Consider the following 22,359-nt stretch of genomic DNA (forward strand, 5'->3'; position numbering starts at 1 on the left):
TGACATGGCATGTTAAAATGACATGATGTATTGACTTCACTCATATTGATCATCTCTATTACCTGCTGTGCTGTAGTTCCACAATATATCCCTGAGATGAAACCAGGGCCGCAACTTTCTATTTTTGTCCCTCCCCCAGTTTTATCATTGGAATGTGATACAAAACGAGGCAGCTGTGTGCTTTAGGACCATGCGGATGACTCTGAGTGGTCAGGCAGGCTGTTTGGAGTGTTTATCCGACTGGATTTTTTAGTGTTTATAAAGTTATGTCCACCATATTTTTTAATCCAAAGTTGCGCCTCTGGACGAAACCATTTTCACAAGGCATCAATAGAGACATCCAGCCTTTCAGGTAGTGTTTGAATTGGGCCTGGGGGTGAGAGACTGGCTATGTCTTGATTCTCATCCTTTTTCCAGAAGTGTGCACTTGCAATGGTGGAAAAATCCCACTAGCCAATACTTAAACCATTCCTAAGATTTTTAAATCCATAACAGGGAGTGAGTGTTCAAGTGCACACTTCAGGAGAGGGGTGGAGAATTGGGACGTGTTGAATGTCAAAGGAAGGCCTCATGTTAACATGCTACATGTGGAAGTCATTAGAAGTCGAGACGCAAGGCAGCTCATATATCATCAACATTCGGGCTTCTTGTAAACGAGGAAGGATGGAAGGAGGCAAAAATTATTTTTTTAAATAACAGAGGAAGGAAAAAATCACGTCAATGAATTATGGTTTGGATGGTCTGAGTTTTTACCTGCCTCTCATCTCAATGCCGGTGTGACTGTACTTACAAGGAGGTGGAGTGTTTGTTTGTTTGTTTGTGTGTGTGTATGTGTGGGTTTGTGCTTATACGTGCGTACGTGTGTGTTTAACAGAACCAAGGGTGTTAGGGTGTCTTTCCTGACAGCAACTAAACCTTGTGAAGTAATCAGGCTGTCACAGTGGCTTAGCAGAGAATACAGAAGACCTGGAATGCTGGGTAGGGAAGTTTCAAGCTGTCACAGTGGATTAGCAGAGAATACAGAAGACCTGGAATGCTGGGTAGGGAAGTTTCAAGCTGTCACAGTGGCTTAGCAGAGAATACAGAAGACCTGGAATGCTGGGTAGGGAAGTTTCAAGCTGTCACAGTGGCTTAGCAGAGAATACAGAAGACCTGGAATGCTGGGTAGGGAAGTTTCAAGCTGTCACAGTGGCTTAGCAGAGAATACAGAAGACCTGGAATGCTGGGTAGGGAAGTTTCAAGGGCTTTGTAAACATTGTGGACAGCCTTGTAAAGAGGCTGTCAACCCGACAGGTGTGTGTGTGGCAAGGGTGTTTACAACAACACCCTTAGATCTCACAGCAAGCATGTTAATCATCCTATCTCTTAGAGGATGTATAATGCAATGTCAAGTGGATGGAGCAAATCATTCAATTACATGATGGATTTGACCGTCTGTCAACTTGTTCTGATTCTGAATGTTGTGTCAACCATTGTTACTTCACAATCTCATGGAAGCAGATTCATACCAAGCATTCCAGGTGAAGCTGGTTGAGAAAATGCCAAGAGTGTTCAACGCTGTCAAGGCTAAGTCAAATCAAATCAAATGTATTTATATTGCCCTTCGTATGTCAGCTGATATCTCAAAGTGCTGTACAGAAACCCAGCCTAAAACCCCAAACAGCAAGCAATGCAGGTGTAGAAGCACGGTGGTTAGGAAAAACTCCCTAGAAAGGCCAAAACCTAGGAAGAAACTTAGAGAGGAACCTGTCTATGTGGGGTGGCCAGTCCTCTTCTGGCTGTGCCGGGTGGAGATTATAACAGAACATGGCCAAGATGTTCAAATGTTCATAAATGACCAGCATGGTCAAATAATGATAAGGCAGAACAGTTGAAACTGGAGCAGCGGCACGGCCAGGTGGACTGGGGACAGCAAGGAGTCATCATGTCAGGTAGTCCTGAGGCATGGTCCTAGGGCTCAGGTCCTCCCTGAGAGAGAGAAAGAAAGAGAGAGAATTAGAGAGACGACACTTAAAATCACACAGGACAACGAATAGGACAGGAGAAGTACTCCAGATAAAACAAACTGACCCTAGACCCCCGACACAAACTACTGCAGCATAAATACTGGAGGCTGAGACAGGAGGGGTCAGGAGACACTGTGGCCCCATCCGAGGACACCCCCGGACAGGGCCAAACAGGAAGGATATAACCCCACCCACATTGCCAAAGGACAGCTCCCACACCACTAGAGGGATATTTTCAACCACCAACTTACTATCCTGAGACAAGGCCGAGTATAGCCCACAAAGATCCCCGCCACGGCACAATCCAGGGGGGGGCAGGAAGATCAGGGACTCAACCCACTCAAATGACGCACCCCTCCTGGGGATGGTATGAAAGAGCCCCAGTAAGCCAATGACTCAGCCCCTGTAATAGGGTTAGAGGCAGAGAATCCCAGTGGAAAGAGGGGAACCGGCCAGGCAGAGACAGCAAGGGCGGTTCGTTGCTCAAATCAAATCAAATCAAATCAAATTTTATTTGTCACATACACATGGTTAGCAGATGTTAATGCGAGTGTAGCTAAATGCTTGTGCTTCTAGTTCCGACAATGCAGTGATAACCAACAAGTAATCTAACTAACAATTCCAAAACTACTGTCTTATACACAGTGTAAGGGGATAAGGAACATGTACATAAGGATATATGAATGAGTGATGGTACAGAGCAGCATACAGTAGATGGTATCGAGTACAGTATATACATATGAGATGAGTGTGTAGACAAAGTAAACAAAGTGGCATAGTTAAAGTGGCTAGTGATACATGTGTTACATAAGGATGCAGTCGATGTTGTAGAGTACAGTATATACATATGCATATGAGATGAATAATGTAGGGTAAGTAACATTATATAAGGTAGCATTGTTTAAAGTGGCTAGTGATATATTTACATCAATTCCCATCAATTCCCATTATTAAAATGGCTGGAGTTGGGTCAGTGTCAATGACAGTGTGTTGGCAGCAGCCACTCAATGTTAGTGGTGGCTATTTAACAGTCTGATGGCCTTGAGATAGAAGCTGTTTTTCAGTCTCTCGGTCCCAGCTTTGATGCACCTGTACTGACCTCGCCTTCTGGATGATAGCGGGGTGAACAGGCAGTGGTTCGGGTGGTTGATGTCCTTGATGATCTTTATGGCCTTCCTGTAACAACGGGTGGTGTAGGTGTCCTGGAGGGCAGGTAGTTTGCCCCTGGTGATGCGTTGTGCAGTCCTCACTACCCTCTGGAGAGCCTTACGGTTGAGGGCGGAGCAGTTGCCGTACCAGGCGGTGATACAGCCCGCCAGGATGCTCTCGATTGTGCATCTGTAGAAGTTTGTGAGTGCTTTTGGTGACAAGCCGAATTTCTTCAGCCTCCTGAGGTTGAATAGGCGCTGCTGCGCTTCTTCACGACGCTGTCAGTGTGAGTGGACCAATTCAGTTTGTCTGTGATGTGTATGCCGAGGAACTTAAAACTAGCTACCCTCTCCACTACTGTTCCATCGATGTGGATAGGGGGTGTTCCCTCTGCTGTTTCCTGAAGTCCACAATCATCTCCTTAGTTTTGTTGACGTTGAGTGTGAGGTTATTTTCCTGACACCACACTCCAAGGGCCCTCACCTCCTCCCTGTAGGCCGTCTCGTCGTTGTTGGTAATCAAGCCTACCACTGTTGTGTCGTCCGCAAACTTGATGATTGAGTTGGAGGCGTGCGTGGCCACGCAGTCGTGGGTGAACAGGGAGTACAGGAGAGGGCTCAGAACGCACCCTTGTGGGGCCCCCGTGTTGAGGATCAGCGGGGAGGAGATGTTGTTGCCTACCCTCACCACCTGGGGCGGCCCGTCAGGAAGTCCAGTACCCAGTTGCACAGGGCGGGGTCGAGACCCAGGGTCTCGAGCTTGATGACGAGCTTGGAGGGTACTATGGTGTTGAATGCCGAGCTGTAGTCGATGAACAGCATTCTCACATAGGTATTCCTCTTGTCCAGGTGGGTTAGGGCAGTGTGCAGTGTGGTTGAGATTGCATCGTCTGTGGACCTATTTGGGCGGTAAGCAAATTGGAGTGGGTCTAGGGTGTCAGGTAGGGTGGAGGTGATATGGTCCTTGACTAGTCTCTCAAAGCACTTCATGATGACGGAAGTGAGTGCTACGGGGCGGTAGTCGTTTAGCTCAGTTACCTTAGCTTTCTTGGGAACAGGAACAATGGTGGCCCTCTTGAAGCATGTGGGAACAGCAGACTGGTATAGGGATTGATTGAATATGTCCGTAAACACACCGGCCAGCTGGTCTGCGCATGCTCGGAGGGCGCGGCTGGGGATGCCGTCTGGGCCTGCAGCCTTGCGAGGGTTAACACGTTTAAATGTCTTACTCACCTCGGCTGCAGTGAAGGAGAGACTGCATGTTTCCGTTGCAGGCCGTGTCAGTGGCACTGTATTGTCCTCAAAGCGGGCAAAAAAGTTATTTAGTCTGCCTGGGAGCAAGACATCCTGGTCCGTGACTGGGCTGGATTTCATCTTGTAGTCCGTGATTGACTGTAGACCCTGCCACATGCCTCTTGTGTCTGAGCCATTGAATGGAGATTCCACTTTGTCTCTGTACTGACGCTTAGCTTGTTTGATAGCCTTACGGAGGGAATAGCTGCACTGTTTGTATTCAGTCATGTTGCCAGACACCTTGCCCTGATTAAAAGCAGTGGTTCGCGCTTTCAGTTTCACGCGAATGCTGCCATCAATCCACGGTTTCTGGTTAGGGAATGTTTTTATCGTTGCTATGGGAACGACATCTTCGACGCACGTTCTAATGAACTCGCACACCGAATCAGCGTATTCGTCAATATTCCCATCTGACGCAATACGAAACATGTCCCAGTCCACGTGATGGAAGCAGTCTTGGAGTGTGGAATCAGCTTGGTCTGACCAGCGTTGGACAGACCTCAGCGTGGGAGCCTCTTGTTTTAATTTCTGTCTGTAGGCAGGGATCAGCAAAATGGAGTCGTGGTCAGCTTTTCTGAAAGGGGGGCGGGGCAGGGCCTTATATGCGTCGCGGAAGTTAGAGTAACAATGATCCAAGGTTTTTCCACCCCTGGTTGCGCAATCGATATGCTGATCAAATTTAGGGAGTCTTGTTTTCAGATTGGCTTTGTTAAAATCCCCAGCTACAATGAATGCAGCCTCCGGATAAATGTTTTCCAGTTTGCAAAGAGTTAAATAAAGTTCGTTCAGAGCCATCGATGTGTCTGCTTGGGGGAGGGATATATACGGCTGTGATTATAATCGAAGAGAATTCTCTTGGAAGATAATGCGGTCTACATTTGATTGTGAGGAATTCTAAATCAGGTGAACAGAAGGATTTGAGTTCCTGTATGTTTCCTTCATCACACCATGTCCCGTTAGTCATGAGGCATACCCCCTCCACTCTTCTTACCAGATAGATGTTTGTTTCTGTCGGCGCGATGCGTGGAGAAACCCGTTGGCTGTACCGCCCTGGATAGCGTTTTCCCAGTAAGCCATGTCTCCGTAAAGCAGAGAACGTTGCAGTCTCTGATGTCCCTCTGGAATGCCACCCTTGCTCGGATTTCATCAACCTTGTTGTCGAGAGACTGGACATTGGCAAGAAGAATACTGGGAAGTGGTGCGCGATGTGCCCTTTTTCGGAGTCTGACCAGAACACCGCCGCGTTTCCCTCTTTTTCGGAGTCGTTTCCTTGGGTCGCTGCATGCGATCCATTCCGTTGTCCTGTTTGTAAGGCAGAACACAGGATCCGCGTCGCGGAAAACATATTCTTGGTCGTACTGATGGTGAGTTGACGCTGATCTTATATTCAGTAGTTCTTCTCGACTGTATGTAATGAAACCTAAGATGACCTGGGGTACTAATGTAAGAAATAACACGTAAAAAAACAAAAAACTGCATAGTTTCCTAGGAACGCGAAGCGAGGCGGCCATCTCAGTCGGCGCCGGAAGTCCAATCAGAATTAATACCTCCAGAGCCTTTCCGTTCACCTTCCCACTCCTGGGCCAGAACTACACTCAATCATATGACCCACTGGAGAGATGTGTCTTCAGTAAAGATTTAAAGGTTGAGACCGAGTTTGCGTCTCTGAAATGGGTAGGCAGACCGTTCCATAAAAATGGAGCTCTATAGGAGAAAGCCCTGCCTCCAGCTGTTTGCTTAGAAATTCTAGGGATAATTAGGAGGCCTGCGTCTTGTGACCATAGCGTACGTGTAGGTATGTACGGCAGGACCAAATTGGAGAGAGAGGTAGGAGCAAGCCCATGTAATGCTTTGTAGGTTGGCAGTAAAACCTTGAAATCAGGAAGCCAGTGAGGGAGGCTAGCACTGGAGTAATATGATAATTTTTTTTGCTTCTAGTCAGGATTCTAGCATCTGGTTGTAGAGTGTGCCAGAGGTCAGTACCTCAGGAGTAAATCTCAGTTGGCTTTTCATAGAGAGAGAGAGAGAGAGAGAGAGAGAGAGAGAGAGAGAGAGAGAGAGAGAGAGAGAGAGAGAGAGAGAGAGAGAGAGAGAGAGAGAGAGAGAGAGAGAGAGAGAGAGAGAGAGAGAGAGAGAGAGAGAGAGAGAGAGAGAGAGAGAGAGAGAGAGAGAGAGAGAGAGAGAGAGAGAGAGAGAGAGAGAGAGAGAGAGAGAGAGAGAGAGAGAGAGAGAGAGAGACTCAGGACACCAAATAAGACATGAGAATTACACAAGCTATGACATGTCTTTCTCATGTCCAATCCGACGAGGGATATCAACCAACTTACTACCCTAAGACAAGGCTGAGTATAGCCCACGAAGATCTCCTCCACCGCACGAGCCAGAGGGGGCGCAGAACCGGGCAGGAAGATCACATCAGTGACTCAACACAAGTGAAACACCTCCTAGGGACAGCATGACTCAGCCCCCGCAATACTGTCAGAGGCAGAGAATCCCAATGGAGAGAGGGGAGCCGGCTAGGCAGAGACAGCAAGGGCGGTTCGTCGATCCAATGCCTTGTCGTTCACCTTCGCACCCCTGGGCCCAACTACCCTCAATCATAGGACCTACTGAAGAGATGAGTCTTCAGTTTGCTTTGAAATTCTAGGGACAATAAGGAGGCCTGTGTCTTGTGACCATACGTACGTGTAGATCTGTACGGCAGGATCAACTCAGAGCGATAGGTAGGAGCAAACCCATGTAATGCTTTGTAGGTTAGCAGTAAAACCTTAAAATCAGCCCTAGCTTTAACAGGAAGCCAGAGGTTTGGTTCTAGTCAAGATTCTAGCAGCTGTGTTTAGCACTAACTGAAGTGTATTTAGTGCTTTATCCTGGTAGGTGGAGAGTAGAGCATTGCGGTAGTCTAATCTAGAAGTGACAAAAGTATGAGTTAGTTTTTCTTGCAGCTTTTTTCGACAAAAGGTTTCTGATATTTGCAATGTTAAGAAAATGGAAAAAGCTGTCCTTGAAATATTCTTGATATATTCGTCAAAAGAGAGATCAGGGTCCAGAGTAAAGCAGAGGTCCTTTGCAGTTTTATTTGAGACGACTGAACAACCTTAAAGATTGTCACATCGAACAGCAGATCTCATTGTTTCTTGGGACCTAGAACTAGCATCTGTTCTGTCTGAGTTTAAAAATAAAACATCTGCCGCCATCCACTTCCTTATGTCTGAAACACAGGCTTCCATGGTAGGTAATTTTGGTGCTTCACCATGTTTCATCGAAATGTACAGCTGTGTCCCATCCGCATAGCAGTTGACATTGTGTTTCCGGATGACATTACCAAGAGGTAGAATATATAGTGAAAACAATAGTGGTCCTGAAACAGAACCTTGAGGAACAAACCATCCACGGAGACAAACTCATATCTTGCAGAGCCTTGGTCTGGCGCCATTAAAAGGTCAAACATTGTGAATTGTTTTTCTATATAAATGATCTTCTTGGGAAGCGAAACCTGATGCTTCTAATCCCCTCTCTGTCGTTGACACACGTCTAATGAAACTATTCCCAAACCATGGCTCACAACAAATTATTCAATAGCGGTACCAGAAATGTAGAAGCTGCCCCCTTGTTAAATAGGGATTCCCCTCTGAACACCAGCCCGTCCAGCCTCCATTTTTCAATCTAATGTCATTATAATTCCCTGATCACCTCATACATCATTTGATAGGAACTCCGATAGGCCCTAAAAATAATTGGTCTGCTTGGATTGAATGGTAACCCCTCATCTATTTTCTATGATTGCGTCCCATATTGCACCCTATTCCCTATTTAAGGGCTCTGGTAAAAAGTAGTGTACTATATAGGGAATAAGGTGCCATTGGGGATGCAGACATGTGTGAAGGAGGAGAAGAATCTCCCTGGACTGCCCAGGTCTGTTTATATGAAAGATAATTTAGTCATCCCAAGATCTGATCTGAGGTCAGGCTTCTTCCACTGGGTGTATTATGTGGAGTGCTAATGTGGAGTGATAGGCTGTTTTCAAGATTGACCATTTAGACCACAACTGTTAGCATGAGGTGAGCTATGGTGTATGTCCATATCTATTTCAATCATTTACATTTACATTTAAGTCATTTAGCAGACGCTCTTATCCAGAGCGACTTACAAATTGAGGTCTCTACCTTCCATACCATATACACATGATTGCGTACAGAGGGGCACACTAATAGATCCATTCCACATGCATTACAATAGCTAATTATGTACACAAATCACCCACACAGGACCCGAAACCAGTACGTATAATTTTTTTGTATTTCTTTCTTTCCACTTCCTGAACTGTCTCTCTCTCCAGTGGGATCCCAGGGAAGAAGTGTGGGAACATCATATTCACCGCTGAGGAACTGAGTAACTGCAGGGTCAGTAAAACATACGTTGTTTAGTTTATCTCTGTTTATCACACACACACACACACACACACACACACACACACACACACACACACACACACACACACACACACACACACACACACACACACACACACACACACACACACACACACACACACACACACACACACACACACACACACACACACACACACACACACACACACACACACACACACATGTTGTTCTCAGTGGTGTAAAGTACTTGAGAAGTACTCAAGTAAAAATACTTTAAAGTACTACTTAAGTTGTTTTTTAGGGTATCTGTATTTTACTTTACTAATTCTATTTTCGATACTTTTATTTTTACTTCACTACATTCCTAAAGAAAATAATGTACTTTTTACTCCATACATTTTCCTTGACACCCAAAAGAAATCGTTACATTTTGACTGCTTAGCAGGACAGGAAAATGGTCCAATTCACTTACTTATCAAGTGAACATCCCTGGTCATTCCTACTGCCTCTGATCTGACAGACTCATTAAACACAAATGCTTTGTTTATAAATAATGTCTGAGTGTTGGTGTGCCACTGGCTATCCGTACATTAAAATAACATGAAAATGGTGCCTTCTGATTTGCTTAATTTAAGGAATATGAAACGATTTATAATTGTACATTTACTTTTGATACTTAAGTATATTTCAGACCAAATACTTTTAGACTTTTACATTTTTTTTAAAGTAGTATTTTACTGGGTGACTTTCACTTTTACTAGCCATTTCCTACGAAGGTTTCTTTGCTTTTATTCAAGTATGACAGTTGGGTACTTTTTTCAAAACTGTTTGTTCTTCTATCCTCGTGGGAACATAAAATTGATTTCCATTCAAAATCCTATTTCCACTAAGCCCTGAATCTAACACTAACCCTAACCTTAATACCTAATCTAAACCTAAACTTGACTCTTAACCCTAACCACTAACCCCTTACCCTAATTCTAACCCTAAACCTAATCCCTAAATTTAAAATAGTCTTCATGGGGATGTGGGAAATGTTGCCACGAGGGAGATTTTTCCTTGTTTTACTATCCTTGCAGGGATTTTAGGTTCCCACAAGGATAGAAGAATTAACACATACACACACAATGATTTGAGACGGAAGTAATAAAAACATAAAAAGGGAACACAGTCATATCTCTACTTTAGACTAGGTCATACTGTATCTTTACTTTAGCCTAGGTCACAACTCTATTTTAGGCTAGGTCATATCTCTACTTTAGTCTAGGTCATACTGTATCTTTACTTTAGCCTAGGTCACAACTCTATTTTAGGCTAGGTCATATCTCTACTTTAGACGAGGTGATATATCTACTAGGTCATATCTCTACTTTAGTCTAGGTCATACTGTATCTTTACTTTAGCCTAGGTCACAACTCTATTTTAGGCTAGGTCATATCTCCACTTTAGACTAGGTGATATATCTACTAGGTCATATCTCCACTTTAGACTAGGTGATATATCTACTAGGTCATATCTCTACTTTAGTCTAGGTCATACTGTATCTTTACTTTAGCCTAGGTCACAACTCTATTTTAGGCTAGGTCATATCTCTACTTTAGACTAGGTCATACTGTATCTTTACTTTAGCCTAGGTCACAACTCTATTTTAGGCTAGGTCATATCTCTACTTTAGACTAGGTCATACTGTATCTTTACTTTAGCCTAGGTCACAACTCTATTTTAGGCTAGGTCATATCTCCACTTTAGACTAGGTCATATCTCTACTTTAGTCTAGGTCATACTATATCTTTACTTTAGCCTAGGTCACAACTCTATTTTAGGCTAGGTCATATCTCTACTTTAGACGAGGTGATATATCTACTAGGTCATATCTCTACTTTAGTCTAGGTCATACTGTATCTTTACTTTAGCCTAGGTCACAACTCTATTTTAGGCTAGGTCATATCTCTACTTTAGACTAGGTCATACTGTATCTTTACTTTAGCCTAGGTCACAACTCTATTTTAGGCTAGGTCATATCTCTACTTTAGTCTAGTTCATACTGTATCTTTACTTTAGCCTAGGTCACAACTCTATTTTAGGCTAGGTCATATCTCTACTTTAGTCTAGGTGATATATCTACTAGGTCATATCTCTACTTTAGACTAGGTCATACTGTATCTTTACTTTAGCCTAGGTCACAACTCTATTTTAGGCTAGGTCATATCTCTACTTTAGACTAGGTCATACTGTATCTTTACTTTAGCCTAGGTCACAACTCTATTTTAGGCTAGGTCATATCTCTACTTTAGACTAGGTCATACTGTATCTTTACTTTAGCCTAGGTCACAACTCTATTTTAGGCTAGGTCATATCTCCACTTTAGACTAGGTCATATCTCTACTTTAGTCTAGGTCATACTATATCTTTACTTTAGCCTAGGTCACAACTCTATTTTAGGCTAGGTCATATCTCTACTTTAGACGAGGTGATATATCTACTAGGTCATATCTCTACTTTAGTCTAGGTCATACTATATCTTTACTTTAGCCTAGGTCACAACTCTATTTTAGGCTAGGTCATATCTCTACTTTAGACGAGGTGATATATCTACTAGGTCATATCTCTACTTTAGTCTAGGTCATACTGTATCTTTACTTTAGCCTAGGTCACAACTCTATTTTAGGCTAGGTCATATCTCTACTTTAGACTAGGCGATATATCTACTAGGTCATATCTCTACTTTAGACTAGGTGATATATCTACTAGGTCATATCTCTACTTTAGACTAGGTGATATATCTACTAGGTCATATCTCTACTTTAGACTAGGTGATATATCTACTAGGTCATATCTCTACTTTAGACTAGGTGATATATCTACTAGGTCATATCTCTACTTTAGACTAGGTGATATATCTACTAGGTCATATCTCTACTTTAGACTAGGTGATATATCTACTAGGTCATATCTCTACTTTAGACGAGGTGATATATCTACTAGGTCATATCTCTACTTTAGTCTAGGTCATACTGTATCTTTACTTTAGCCTAGGTCACAACTCTATTTTAGGCTAGGTCATATCTCTACTTTAGACTAGGTGATATATCTACTAGGTCATATCTCTACTTTAGTCTAGGTCATACTGTATCTTTACTTTAGCCTAGGTCACAACTCTATTTTAGGCTAGGTCATATCTCTACTTTAGACGAGGTGATATATCTACTAGGTCATATCTCTACTTTAGTCTAGGTCATACTGTATCTTTACTTTAGCCTAGGTCACAACTCTATTTTAGACTAGGTCATATCTCTACTTTAGACTAGGTGATATATCTACTAGGTCATATCTCTACTTTAGACTAGGTGATATATCTACTAGGTCATATCTCTACTTTAGACTAGGTGATATATCTACTAGGTCATATCTCTACTTTAGTCTAGGTGATATATCTACTAGGTCATATCTCTACTTTAGTCTAGGTCATACTGTATCTTTACTTTAGCCTAGGTCACAACTCTATTTTAGGCTAGGTCATATCTCTACTTTAGACTAGGTGATATATCTACTAGGTCATATCTCTACTTTAGACTAGGTCATACTGTATCTTTACTTTAGCCTAGGTCACAACTCTATTTTAGGCTAGGTCATATCTCTACTTTAGTCTAGGTGATATATCTACTAGGTCATATCTCTACTTTAGACTAGGTCATACTGTATCTTTACTTTAGCCTAGGTCACAACTCTATTTTAGGCTAGGTCATATCTCTACTTTAGACTAGGTCATACTGTATCTTTATTTTAGCCTAGGTCACAACTCTATTTTAGGCTAGGTCATATCTCTTTAGACACTTTAGACTAGGTCATATCTCTACTTTAGTCTAGGTCATACTATATCTTTACTTTAGCCTAGGTCACAACTCTATTTTAGGCTAGGTCATATCTCTACTTTAGACGAGGTGATATATCTACTAGGTCATATCTCTACTTTAGTCTAGGTCATACTATATCTTTACTTTAGCCTAGGTCACAACTCTATTTTAGGCTAGGTCATATCTCTACTTTAGTCTAGGTGATATATCTACTAGGTCATATCTCTACTTTAGTCTAGGTCATACTGTATCTTTACTTTAGCCTAGGTCACAACTCTATTTTAGGCTAGGTCATATCTCTACTTTAGACTAGGTGATATATCTACTAGGTCATATCTCTACTTTAGACTAGGTGATATATCTACTAGGTCATATCTCTACTTTAGTCTAGGTGATATATCTACTAGGTCATATCTCTACTTTAGACTAGGTGATATATCTACTAGGTCATATCTCTACTTTAGACTAGGTGATATATCTACTAGGTCATATCTCTACTTTAGACTAGGTGATATATCTACTAGGTCATATTTACTTTAGACTAGGTGATATATCTACTAGGTCATATCTCTACTTTAGACGAGGTGATATATCTACTAGGTCATATCTCTACTTTAGTCTAGGTCATACTGTATCTTTATTTTAGCCTAGGTCACAACTCTATTTTAGGCTAGGTCATATCTCTACTTTAGACTAGGTGATATATCTACTAGGTCATATCTCTACTTTAGTCTAGTTCATACTGTATCTTTACTTTAGCCTAGGTCACAACTCTATTTTAGGCTAGGTCATATCTCTACTTTAGACGAGGTGATATATCTACTAGGTCATATCTCTACTTTAGTCTAGGTCATACTAGGTCATATCTTTACTTTAGCCTAGGTCACAACTCTATTTTAGACTAGGTCATATCTCCACTTTAGACTAGGTGATATATCTACTAGGTCATATCTCTACTTTAGACTAGGTGATATATCTACTAGGTCATATCTCCACTTTAGACTAGGTGATATATCTACTAGGTCACAACTCTACTTTAGACTAGGTGATATATCTACTAGGTCATATCTCTACTTTAGTCTAGGTGATATATCTACTAGGTCACAACTTTACTTTAGACTAGGTCACAATATATTTACTAGGTCATATCTCTACTTTAGACTAGGTGATATATCTACTAGGTCATATCTCTACTTTAGTCTAGGTGATATATCTACTAGGTCACAACTCTATTTTAGTCTAGGTCATATCTCTATCTTTAGACTAGGTGATATATCCTAGGTCATAACTCTATTTTAGTCTAGGTCATATATCTTTACTTTAGACTAGGTGATATATCTACTAGGTCATATCTCTACTTTAGACGAGGTGATATATCTACTAGGTCATATCTCTACTTTAGTCTAGGTCATACTGTATCTTTATTTTAGCCTAGGTCACAACTCTATTTTAGGCTAGGTCATATCTCTACTTTAGACTAGGTGATATATCTACTAGGTCATATCTCTACTTTAGTCTAGTTCATACTGTATCTTTACTTTAGCCTAGGTCACAACTCTATTTTAGGCTAGGTCATATCTCTACTTTAGACGAGGTGATATATCTACTAGGTCATATTTCTACTTTAGTCTAGGTGATATATCTACTAGGTCATATCTCTACTTTAGACTAGGAGATATATCTATTAGGTCACAACTCTATTTTAGACTAGGTCATATCTCCACTTTAGACTAGGTGATATATCTACTAGGTCATATCTCTACTTTAGACTAGGAGATATATCTATTAGGTTACAACTCTATTTTAGACTAGGTCATATCTCCACTTTAGACTTGGTGATATATCTACTAGGTCACAACTCTACTTTAGACTAGGTGATATATCTACTAGGTCACAACTCTACTTTAGACTAGGTGATATATCTACTAGGTCACAACTCTACTTTAGACTAGGTGATATATCTACTAGGTCATATCTCTACTTTAGACTAGGTGATATATCTACTAGGTCATATCTCTACTTTAGTCTAGGTCATACTGTATCTTTACTTTAGCCTAGGTCACAACTCTATTTTAGGCTAGGTCATATCTCTACTTTAGACTAGGTGATATATCTACTAGGTCATATTTCTAAATTAGTCTAGGTCATACTGTATCTTTACTTTAGCCTAGGTCACAACTCTATTTTAGGCTAGGTCATATCTCTACTTTAGACTAGGTGATATATCTACTAGGTCATATTTCTACTTTAGTCTAGGTCATACTGTATATTTACTTTAGCCTAGGTCACAACTCTATTTTAGGCTAGGTCATATCTCTACTTTAGTCTAGGTGATATATCTACTAGGTCATATCTCTACTTTAGTCTAGGTCATACTGTATCTTTACTTTAGCCTAGGTCACAACTCTATTTTAGGCTAGGTCATATCTCTACTTTAGACTAGGTGATATATCTACTAGGTCATATCTCTACTTTTAGTCTAGGTTACAACTCTATTTTAGATATATCTACTAGGTCTATATCTCTACTTTAGACTAGGAGATATATCTATTAGGTCACAACTCTATTTTAGACTAGGTCATATCTCCACTTTAGACTAGGTGATATATCTACTAGGTCATATCTCTACTTTAGACTAGGAGATATATCTATTAGGTTACAACTCTATTTTAGACTAGGTCATATCTCCACTTTAGACTTGGTGATATATCTACTAGGTCACAACTCTACTTTAGACTAGGTGATATATCTACTAGGTCACAACTCTACTTTAGACTAGGTGATATATCTACTAGGTCACAACTCTACTTTAGACTAGGTGATATATCTACTAGGTCATATCTCTACTTTAGACTAGGTGATATATCTACTAGGTCATATCTCTACTTTAGTCTAGGTCATACTGATCATATCTTTACTTTAGCCTAGGTCACAACTCTATTTTAGGCTAGGTCATATCTCTACTTTAGACTAGGTGATATATCTACTAGGTCATATTTCTAAATTAGTCTAGGTCATACTGTATCTTTACTTTAGCCTAGGTCACAACTCTATTTTAGGCTAGGTCATATCTCTACTTTAGACTAGGTGATATATCTACTAGGTCATATTTCTACTTTAGTCTAGGTCATACTGTATATTTACTTTAGCCTAGGTCACAACTCTATTTTAGGCTAGGTCATATCTCTACTTTAGTCTAGGTGATATATCTACTAGGTCATATCTCTACTTTAGTCAAAAGGTCATACTGTAGTCTTTACTTTAGCCTAGGTCACAACTCTATTTTAGGCTAGGTCATATCTCTACTTTAGACTAGGTGATATATCTACTAGGTCATATCTCTACTTTAGACTAGGAGATATATCTATTAGGTTACAACTCTATTTTAGACTAGGTCATATCTCCACTTTAGACTTGGTGATATATCTACTGAGGTCACAACTCTACTTTAGACTAGGTGATATATCTACTAGAACCCAACTCTCTCCTGGCGACCGCAACCCTCCCTTCCACTAAGTATTGGGACCCCGTCACAACTCTACTTTAGACTAGGTGATATATCTACTAGGTCACAACTCTGATCTTATTACCTTGACTCGACAAGGGTGATATATCTACTAGGTCACAACTCTACTTTAGACTAGGTGATATATCTACTAGGTCATATTTCTACTTTAGTCTAGGTCATACTGTATCTTTACTTTAGCCTAGGTCACAACTCTATTTTAGGCTAGGTCATATCTCCACTTTAGACTAGGTCATACTGTATCTTTACTTTAGCCTAGGTCACAACTCTATTTTAGGCTAGGTCATATCTCCACTTTAGACTAGGTCATATCTCTACTTTAGTCTAGGTCATACTGTATCTTTACTTTAGCCTAGGTCACAACTCTATTATATCAAATCTGTACTAGATCATATCTGTACTAGATCATATCTGTACTAGATCATATCTGTACTAGATCATATCTATACAAAGTCATATCTCTACTAGATCATATCTATACTAGATCATATCTCTACTGGGTCATATCTCTACTAGATCATATCTATACAAAAACACATCTTTACTAGGTCATATCTCTACTAGATCATATCTATACTAGGTCATATCTCTACTAGATCATATCTCTACTAGATCATATCTCTACTGGGTCATATCTATACAAAAACACATCTTTACTAGGTCATATCTCTACTAGATCATATCTTTACTAGGTCATATCTCTACTAGATCATATCTCTACTAGATCATATCTTTACTAGGTCATATCTCTACTAGATCATATCTCTACTAGATCATATCTCTACTAGATCATATCTATACAAAGACATATCTTTACTAGGTCATATCTCTACTAGATCATATCTATACTAGGTCATATCTCTACTAGATCATATCTATACTAGGTCATATCTATACTATATCATATCTCTACTAGATCATATCTATACTAGTCATATCTATACTAGATCGTATCTTTACTCGGTCATATCTATACTAGGTCATATCTATACTAGGTCATATCTATACTAGATCATATTTCTGCTAGATCATATCTATACTAGGTCATATCTATACTAGATCGTATCTTTACTCTGTCATATCTTTACTAAATCATATCTATACTAGGTCATATCTATACTAAATCATATTTCTGCTAGATCATATCTATACTGGGTCATATCTATACTAGATCGTATCTTTACTCGGTCATATCTCTACTAAATCATATCTATACTAGTTCATCTTTACTCAGTCATATCTCTACTAGATCATATCTATTCAAATCAAATCAAATGTATTTATATAGCCCTTCGTACATCAGCTGATATATCAAAGTGCTGTACAGAAACCCAGCCTAAAACCCCAAACAGCAAGCAATGCAGGTGTAGAAGCACGGTGGCTAGGAAAAACTCCCTAGAAAGGCCAAAACCTAGGACGAAACCTAGAGAGGAACCAGGCTATGAGGGGTGGCCAGTCCTCTTCTGGCTGTGCCGGGTGGAGATTATAACAGAACATGGCCAAGTTGTTCAAATGTTCATAAATGACCAGCATGGTCAAATAATAATAATCAGAGGCAGAACAGTTGAAACTGGAGCAGCAGCATGGCCAGGTGGACTGGGGACAGCAAGGAGTCATCATGCCAGGTAATCCTGAGGCATGGTCCTAGGGCTCAGGTCCTCAGAAAGAGAGAGAGAAAGAAAGAGAGAATTAGAGAGAGCATACTTAAATTCACACAGGACACCGGATAAGACAGGAGAAGTTCTCCAGATATAACAAACTGACCCTAGCCCCCCGACACACAAACTAATGCAGCATAAATACTGGAGGCTGAGACACTATACTAGGTCATATCTCTACTAGTTCATATTTCTGCTAGATCATATCTATACTAGGTCATATCTACACTAGGTCATATCTCTACTAGGTCATATCTATACTAGGTCATATCTCTACTAGATCATATCTATACTAGGTCATATCTATACTAGGTCATATCTATACTAGGTCATATCTCTACTAGTTCATATCTTTACCCGGTCATATCTCTGCTAGATCATATCTATACTAGATCATATCTCTACTAGTTCATATCTATACTAAGACAGATCTCTACTAGTTCATATCTTTACTCGGTCATATCTCTGCTAGATCATATCTATACTAGATCATATCTCTACTAGATCATTTCTATACTAAGACAGATCTCTACTAGATCATATCTCTACTAGTTCATATCTATACTAGGTCATATCTCTACTAGATCATATCTATACTAGGTCATATCTGTACTAGGTCATATCTCTACTAGTTCATATCTCTACTAGTTCATATCTTTACTAGGTCATATCTGTACTTTAGGCTAGTTCATAACTATACGAGATCATATCTATACTAAGACAGATCTCTACTAGATCATATCTATACTAGGTCATATCTCTACTAGATCATATCTCTACTAGTTCATATCTTTACTAGGTCATATCTGTACTTTAGGCTAGATCATATCTATACTAGGTCATATCTTTACTAGATCATATCTCTACTAGTTCATATCTTTACTAGGTCATATCTGTACTTTAGGCTAGATCATATCTCTACTAGGTCATATCTGTACTTCAACATCATGACAGAATATAAAATTGTGGTAATGTCCCAAAAGGATCCTATTAACTACATAGCAAACTTCTTGTGACCAGAACCCTTTGGGCCTCACTACTAGGAATAGGGTGCCATTTGGGGCACAGGCAGTGAAAGATTATCATTCTGTCAGGTAGTGCAGACAACAATATTGGAGTAAATATACATCCAGACAGTGGACAGTGACGAGTCCACTCATTTATGAATTATTTATCTCTCTATCTCAAATGTTTTCCTCTTTTTCTTGGTGGGTGAATAATTAGAGACAGGTTATGTTCCGTTATTATCACACACACACACACACACACACACACACACACACACACACACACACACACACACACACACACACACACACACACACACTCACACTCACACTCACACACACACACACACACACACACACACACACACACACACACACACACACAGTTTGACTTCCTGGGAATGATTTGTCTAATGAGTGAGGAGAAAACAGAGGAATACCCTTTGAGAGGAAGTATTCTTCTCATTCCATCTCTATTGGGGGTATCCGGATAGGGCTCTGAACTTGTGAATGCATAGTTAAGTTCTGTATCATCAAACATAGAGAATATAGTCAAATGTATCGTTCATTACAGACAAAGAAAGGAAGGGGCATGCTAGATTAAATGTTGTGTTTACTCTGCTACCTCGCCCAGATCTCCTAAAGATGTGATTTCCACAGGATGTCAGGCTCATAAAAATGTAGTTACTACCCATTCAAGTCAATGTTCTGTGATCTATTCTATTCTATTTATATGGTTGAGCTGCTCCACCTCGGTAGAGTCTTTTGTTTTGGCTTTCTCAGAGGTTTCCCTGTGAAATATGATGAATATGGATGTTAACAGCATACTTGTTAGAGATGCAATATGCAGAAATCGCTCCGACATTTCCTGATTGCTAAAATTCTAATAGTTTGCCTAATTTCAGTTAGTGACAAAACCAGCAGTGTAGAGAATTTATTGTACCGTATAAACCACTGTGCAATGTCTTTTCAATAATCCAAACTATATTATTTTCATCTTAATTGAACACCGGTGTACAAAATTGAAAGTAAAAGATGCAAAAACTTAAGCGTGAAAAGCATAGAAATAGCACACACGGAACATATCTTCCGCTACTTAGACTTGCTTTCAATGAGAATGACAGATCTATAACTCACATTTCTACATGCCTTGGTCGGGTCGCCCAAAAGGTTACTTAATGCAGCTTTAGCTTAAAATTTTGTGACTTTTACCATTACGTTTATTGGTACTCTTTATCTTATTACATGGTTACTAATGGGCTTAGAAAAAGAAGACACCTATACCATGTCAGATATAGAGTTGAAATGTATTCAATTTTAGGTTGTATCCCAAGATTACGCTTTATATACATAACACAAGACTGAAATATAACAAAAACGTTTGACATAGAAACACCGGATTTTCTGCAGGTTTAAAAAAAAAAAATGTATTATCATCAAATTAAGAAAAATATTAATAATATTCCACCCTTGAGGCCACTAGAGGGCGATTTGGTGATTTGACTGCAGACAAGAGCTATAGTATGGTGATAGAAAGTACGTTGATTTGTTTCTGAATCCAACCTGTCAACCCCTAAACCATTTCCAAACAAGAATCAACTTTTATCATAAACACTTGGATGTAAAAAAATAGTTAAAAAGCAACATTTTTATATTTGAATATGTTAAAATAGGTTTTTGGAAATTTTTGCAAATGTATTCAAATTAAAAACAGAAAAACCTTATAAATATTCAGACCCTTTTCTATGAGACTCAAATTGAGCTCAGGTGCATCTTGTTTCCATTGATCATCCTTGAGATGTTTCTACAACATGATTGGAGTCCACTTGTGGTAAATTCAATTGATTTAGATATGATTTGGAAAGGCACACGGCTGTCTATATTGAGTTCCCTTCAGTTGACAGTACACGTCAGAGACAGGATTGTGTCGAGGCACAGATCTGGGGAAGGGTAGCAAAACATTTCTGCAGAATTGAAGGTCCACAAGAACACAGTGGCCTCCATCATTCTTAACTGGAAGAATTTTGGAACCACCAAGACTCTTCCTAGAGCTGGCCACCCGGCCAAACTGAGCAATCGAGGGAGAAGGGCCTTGGTCAGGGGGGTGACAGAGCACCAGAGTTCTTCTGTGGAGACGGGAGAACCTTTCAGAAGGATAACCATCTTTGCAGCACTCCACCAATCAGGCCTTTATGGTAGCCAGATGGAATCCACTCCTCAGTTAAAGGCACATGACAGCCCGCTTGGAGTTTGCCAAAAGTAACCTAAAGGACTCAGACCATGAGAAACAAGTTTCTCTAGTCTGATGAAACCAAGATTGAACTCTTTGGCCTGAATTCCAAGCGTCACATGGGGAGGAATCCTGGCATCAGCCTTATGGTGAAGCATGGTGATGGCAGCATCATGCTGTGGAGATGTTTTTCAGCGGCAGGGACTGGGAGACTAGTCAGGATCGAGAGAAATATTAATGGGGCAAAGTACAGAGAGATCCTTGATGAAACCTGCTCCAGAGTGCTCAGGACATCAAACTGGGGCGAACGTTCACCTTCCAACAGGACAGTGACCCTAAGCACACAGCCAAGACAACACAGGAGTGGCTTTGGGACACGTCTCTGAATGTCCTTGAGTGGCCCAACCACAGCCCAGACTTGAACCCGATCTAACATCTCTGGAGAGACCTGAAAATAGCTGTGCAGCGACGCTCCTCTTCCAACCTGACAGAGCTTTAGATGATCTGCAGAAAAAATGGGAGAAACGCTTGAAGCGTCATACCCAAGAAGACTCGTGGCCGTAATCGCTGACAACGGTTCTTCAACAAAGTACTGAGTAAAGGGTCTGAATACTTGTGTACATTTTTATATTTCACTATTTTATATATTTTTTTAAATTTGCAAACAAATCTAGAAACCCGTTTTTACTTTGTCATTATGGGGTATTGTGTGTAAATTGAGGGGGGTAAAAAATGTAATTCATTTTTAGAATAAGGCAGTAACGTAATAATGTGGAAAAAGTCAAGGCGTCTGAATACTTTTCCGATTAATACCACCACCTTGGTTTAATGTTTAGACTTGTCTGAGACTTGTCTTTTCTTTCAGGACATTGCCACTATGCAGTTGTGTGCCAACAAGCTGGACAAAAAAGACTTCTTCGGCAAGTCAGATCCCTTCCTGGTCTTCTACCGCAGCAATGAAGACGGAACGTGAGTGTGTGTGTTTATGTCTGTGCGGTGGGCATGCGTGTGTATCAACATGAGTTAACTTCCCACATCGTCTGTTATGTATCACATCTGTCAAAATGTTGATTTTGGAGAGAACAACGCTTTCATTTCCCTGGTGTTTGTGGTTGATAGCGCTATGCTTTGTGTGTGCCCTGTACACACTTCATAGACGTTAAAATGAGCCTCTCGTTTGCCATCACTGGCAGGAATTTCTTCGGGTCCATACAAATATAATTACTAGAAGCGGGGGGAAAGC

General features: G+C 40.4%; 1 protein-coding gene across 3 annotated transcripts in view; it reads left to right on the forward strand.

Moving 5' to 3' along the window:
* The window catches only part of LOC124026877 (copine-9-like), a 224,297-nt gene that overhangs the window by 146,049 nt on the left and 55,889 nt on the right, over nucleotides 1-22,359 (forward strand). For all 3 annotated transcript variants that reach the window (XM_046339550.1, XM_046339553.1, XM_046339554.1), the window contains 2 exons: nucleotides 8,787-8,850; nucleotides 21,982-22,085. In XM_046339550.1, coding sequence (XP_046195506.1) covers nucleotides 8,787-8,850; nucleotides 21,982-22,085 — 168 coding nt within the window. The remainder of the gene's footprint in view (nucleotides 1-8,786; nucleotides 8,851-21,981; nucleotides 22,086-22,359) is intronic.

Source organism: Oncorhynchus gorbuscha, linkage group LG03 (assembly GCF_021184085.1).
Source record: "Oncorhynchus gorbuscha isolate QuinsamMale2020 ecotype Even-year linkage group LG03, OgorEven_v1.0, whole genome shotgun sequence".
Lineage (NCBI taxonomy): Eukaryota > Metazoa > Chordata > Actinopteri > Salmoniformes > Salmonidae > Oncorhynchus > Oncorhynchus gorbuscha.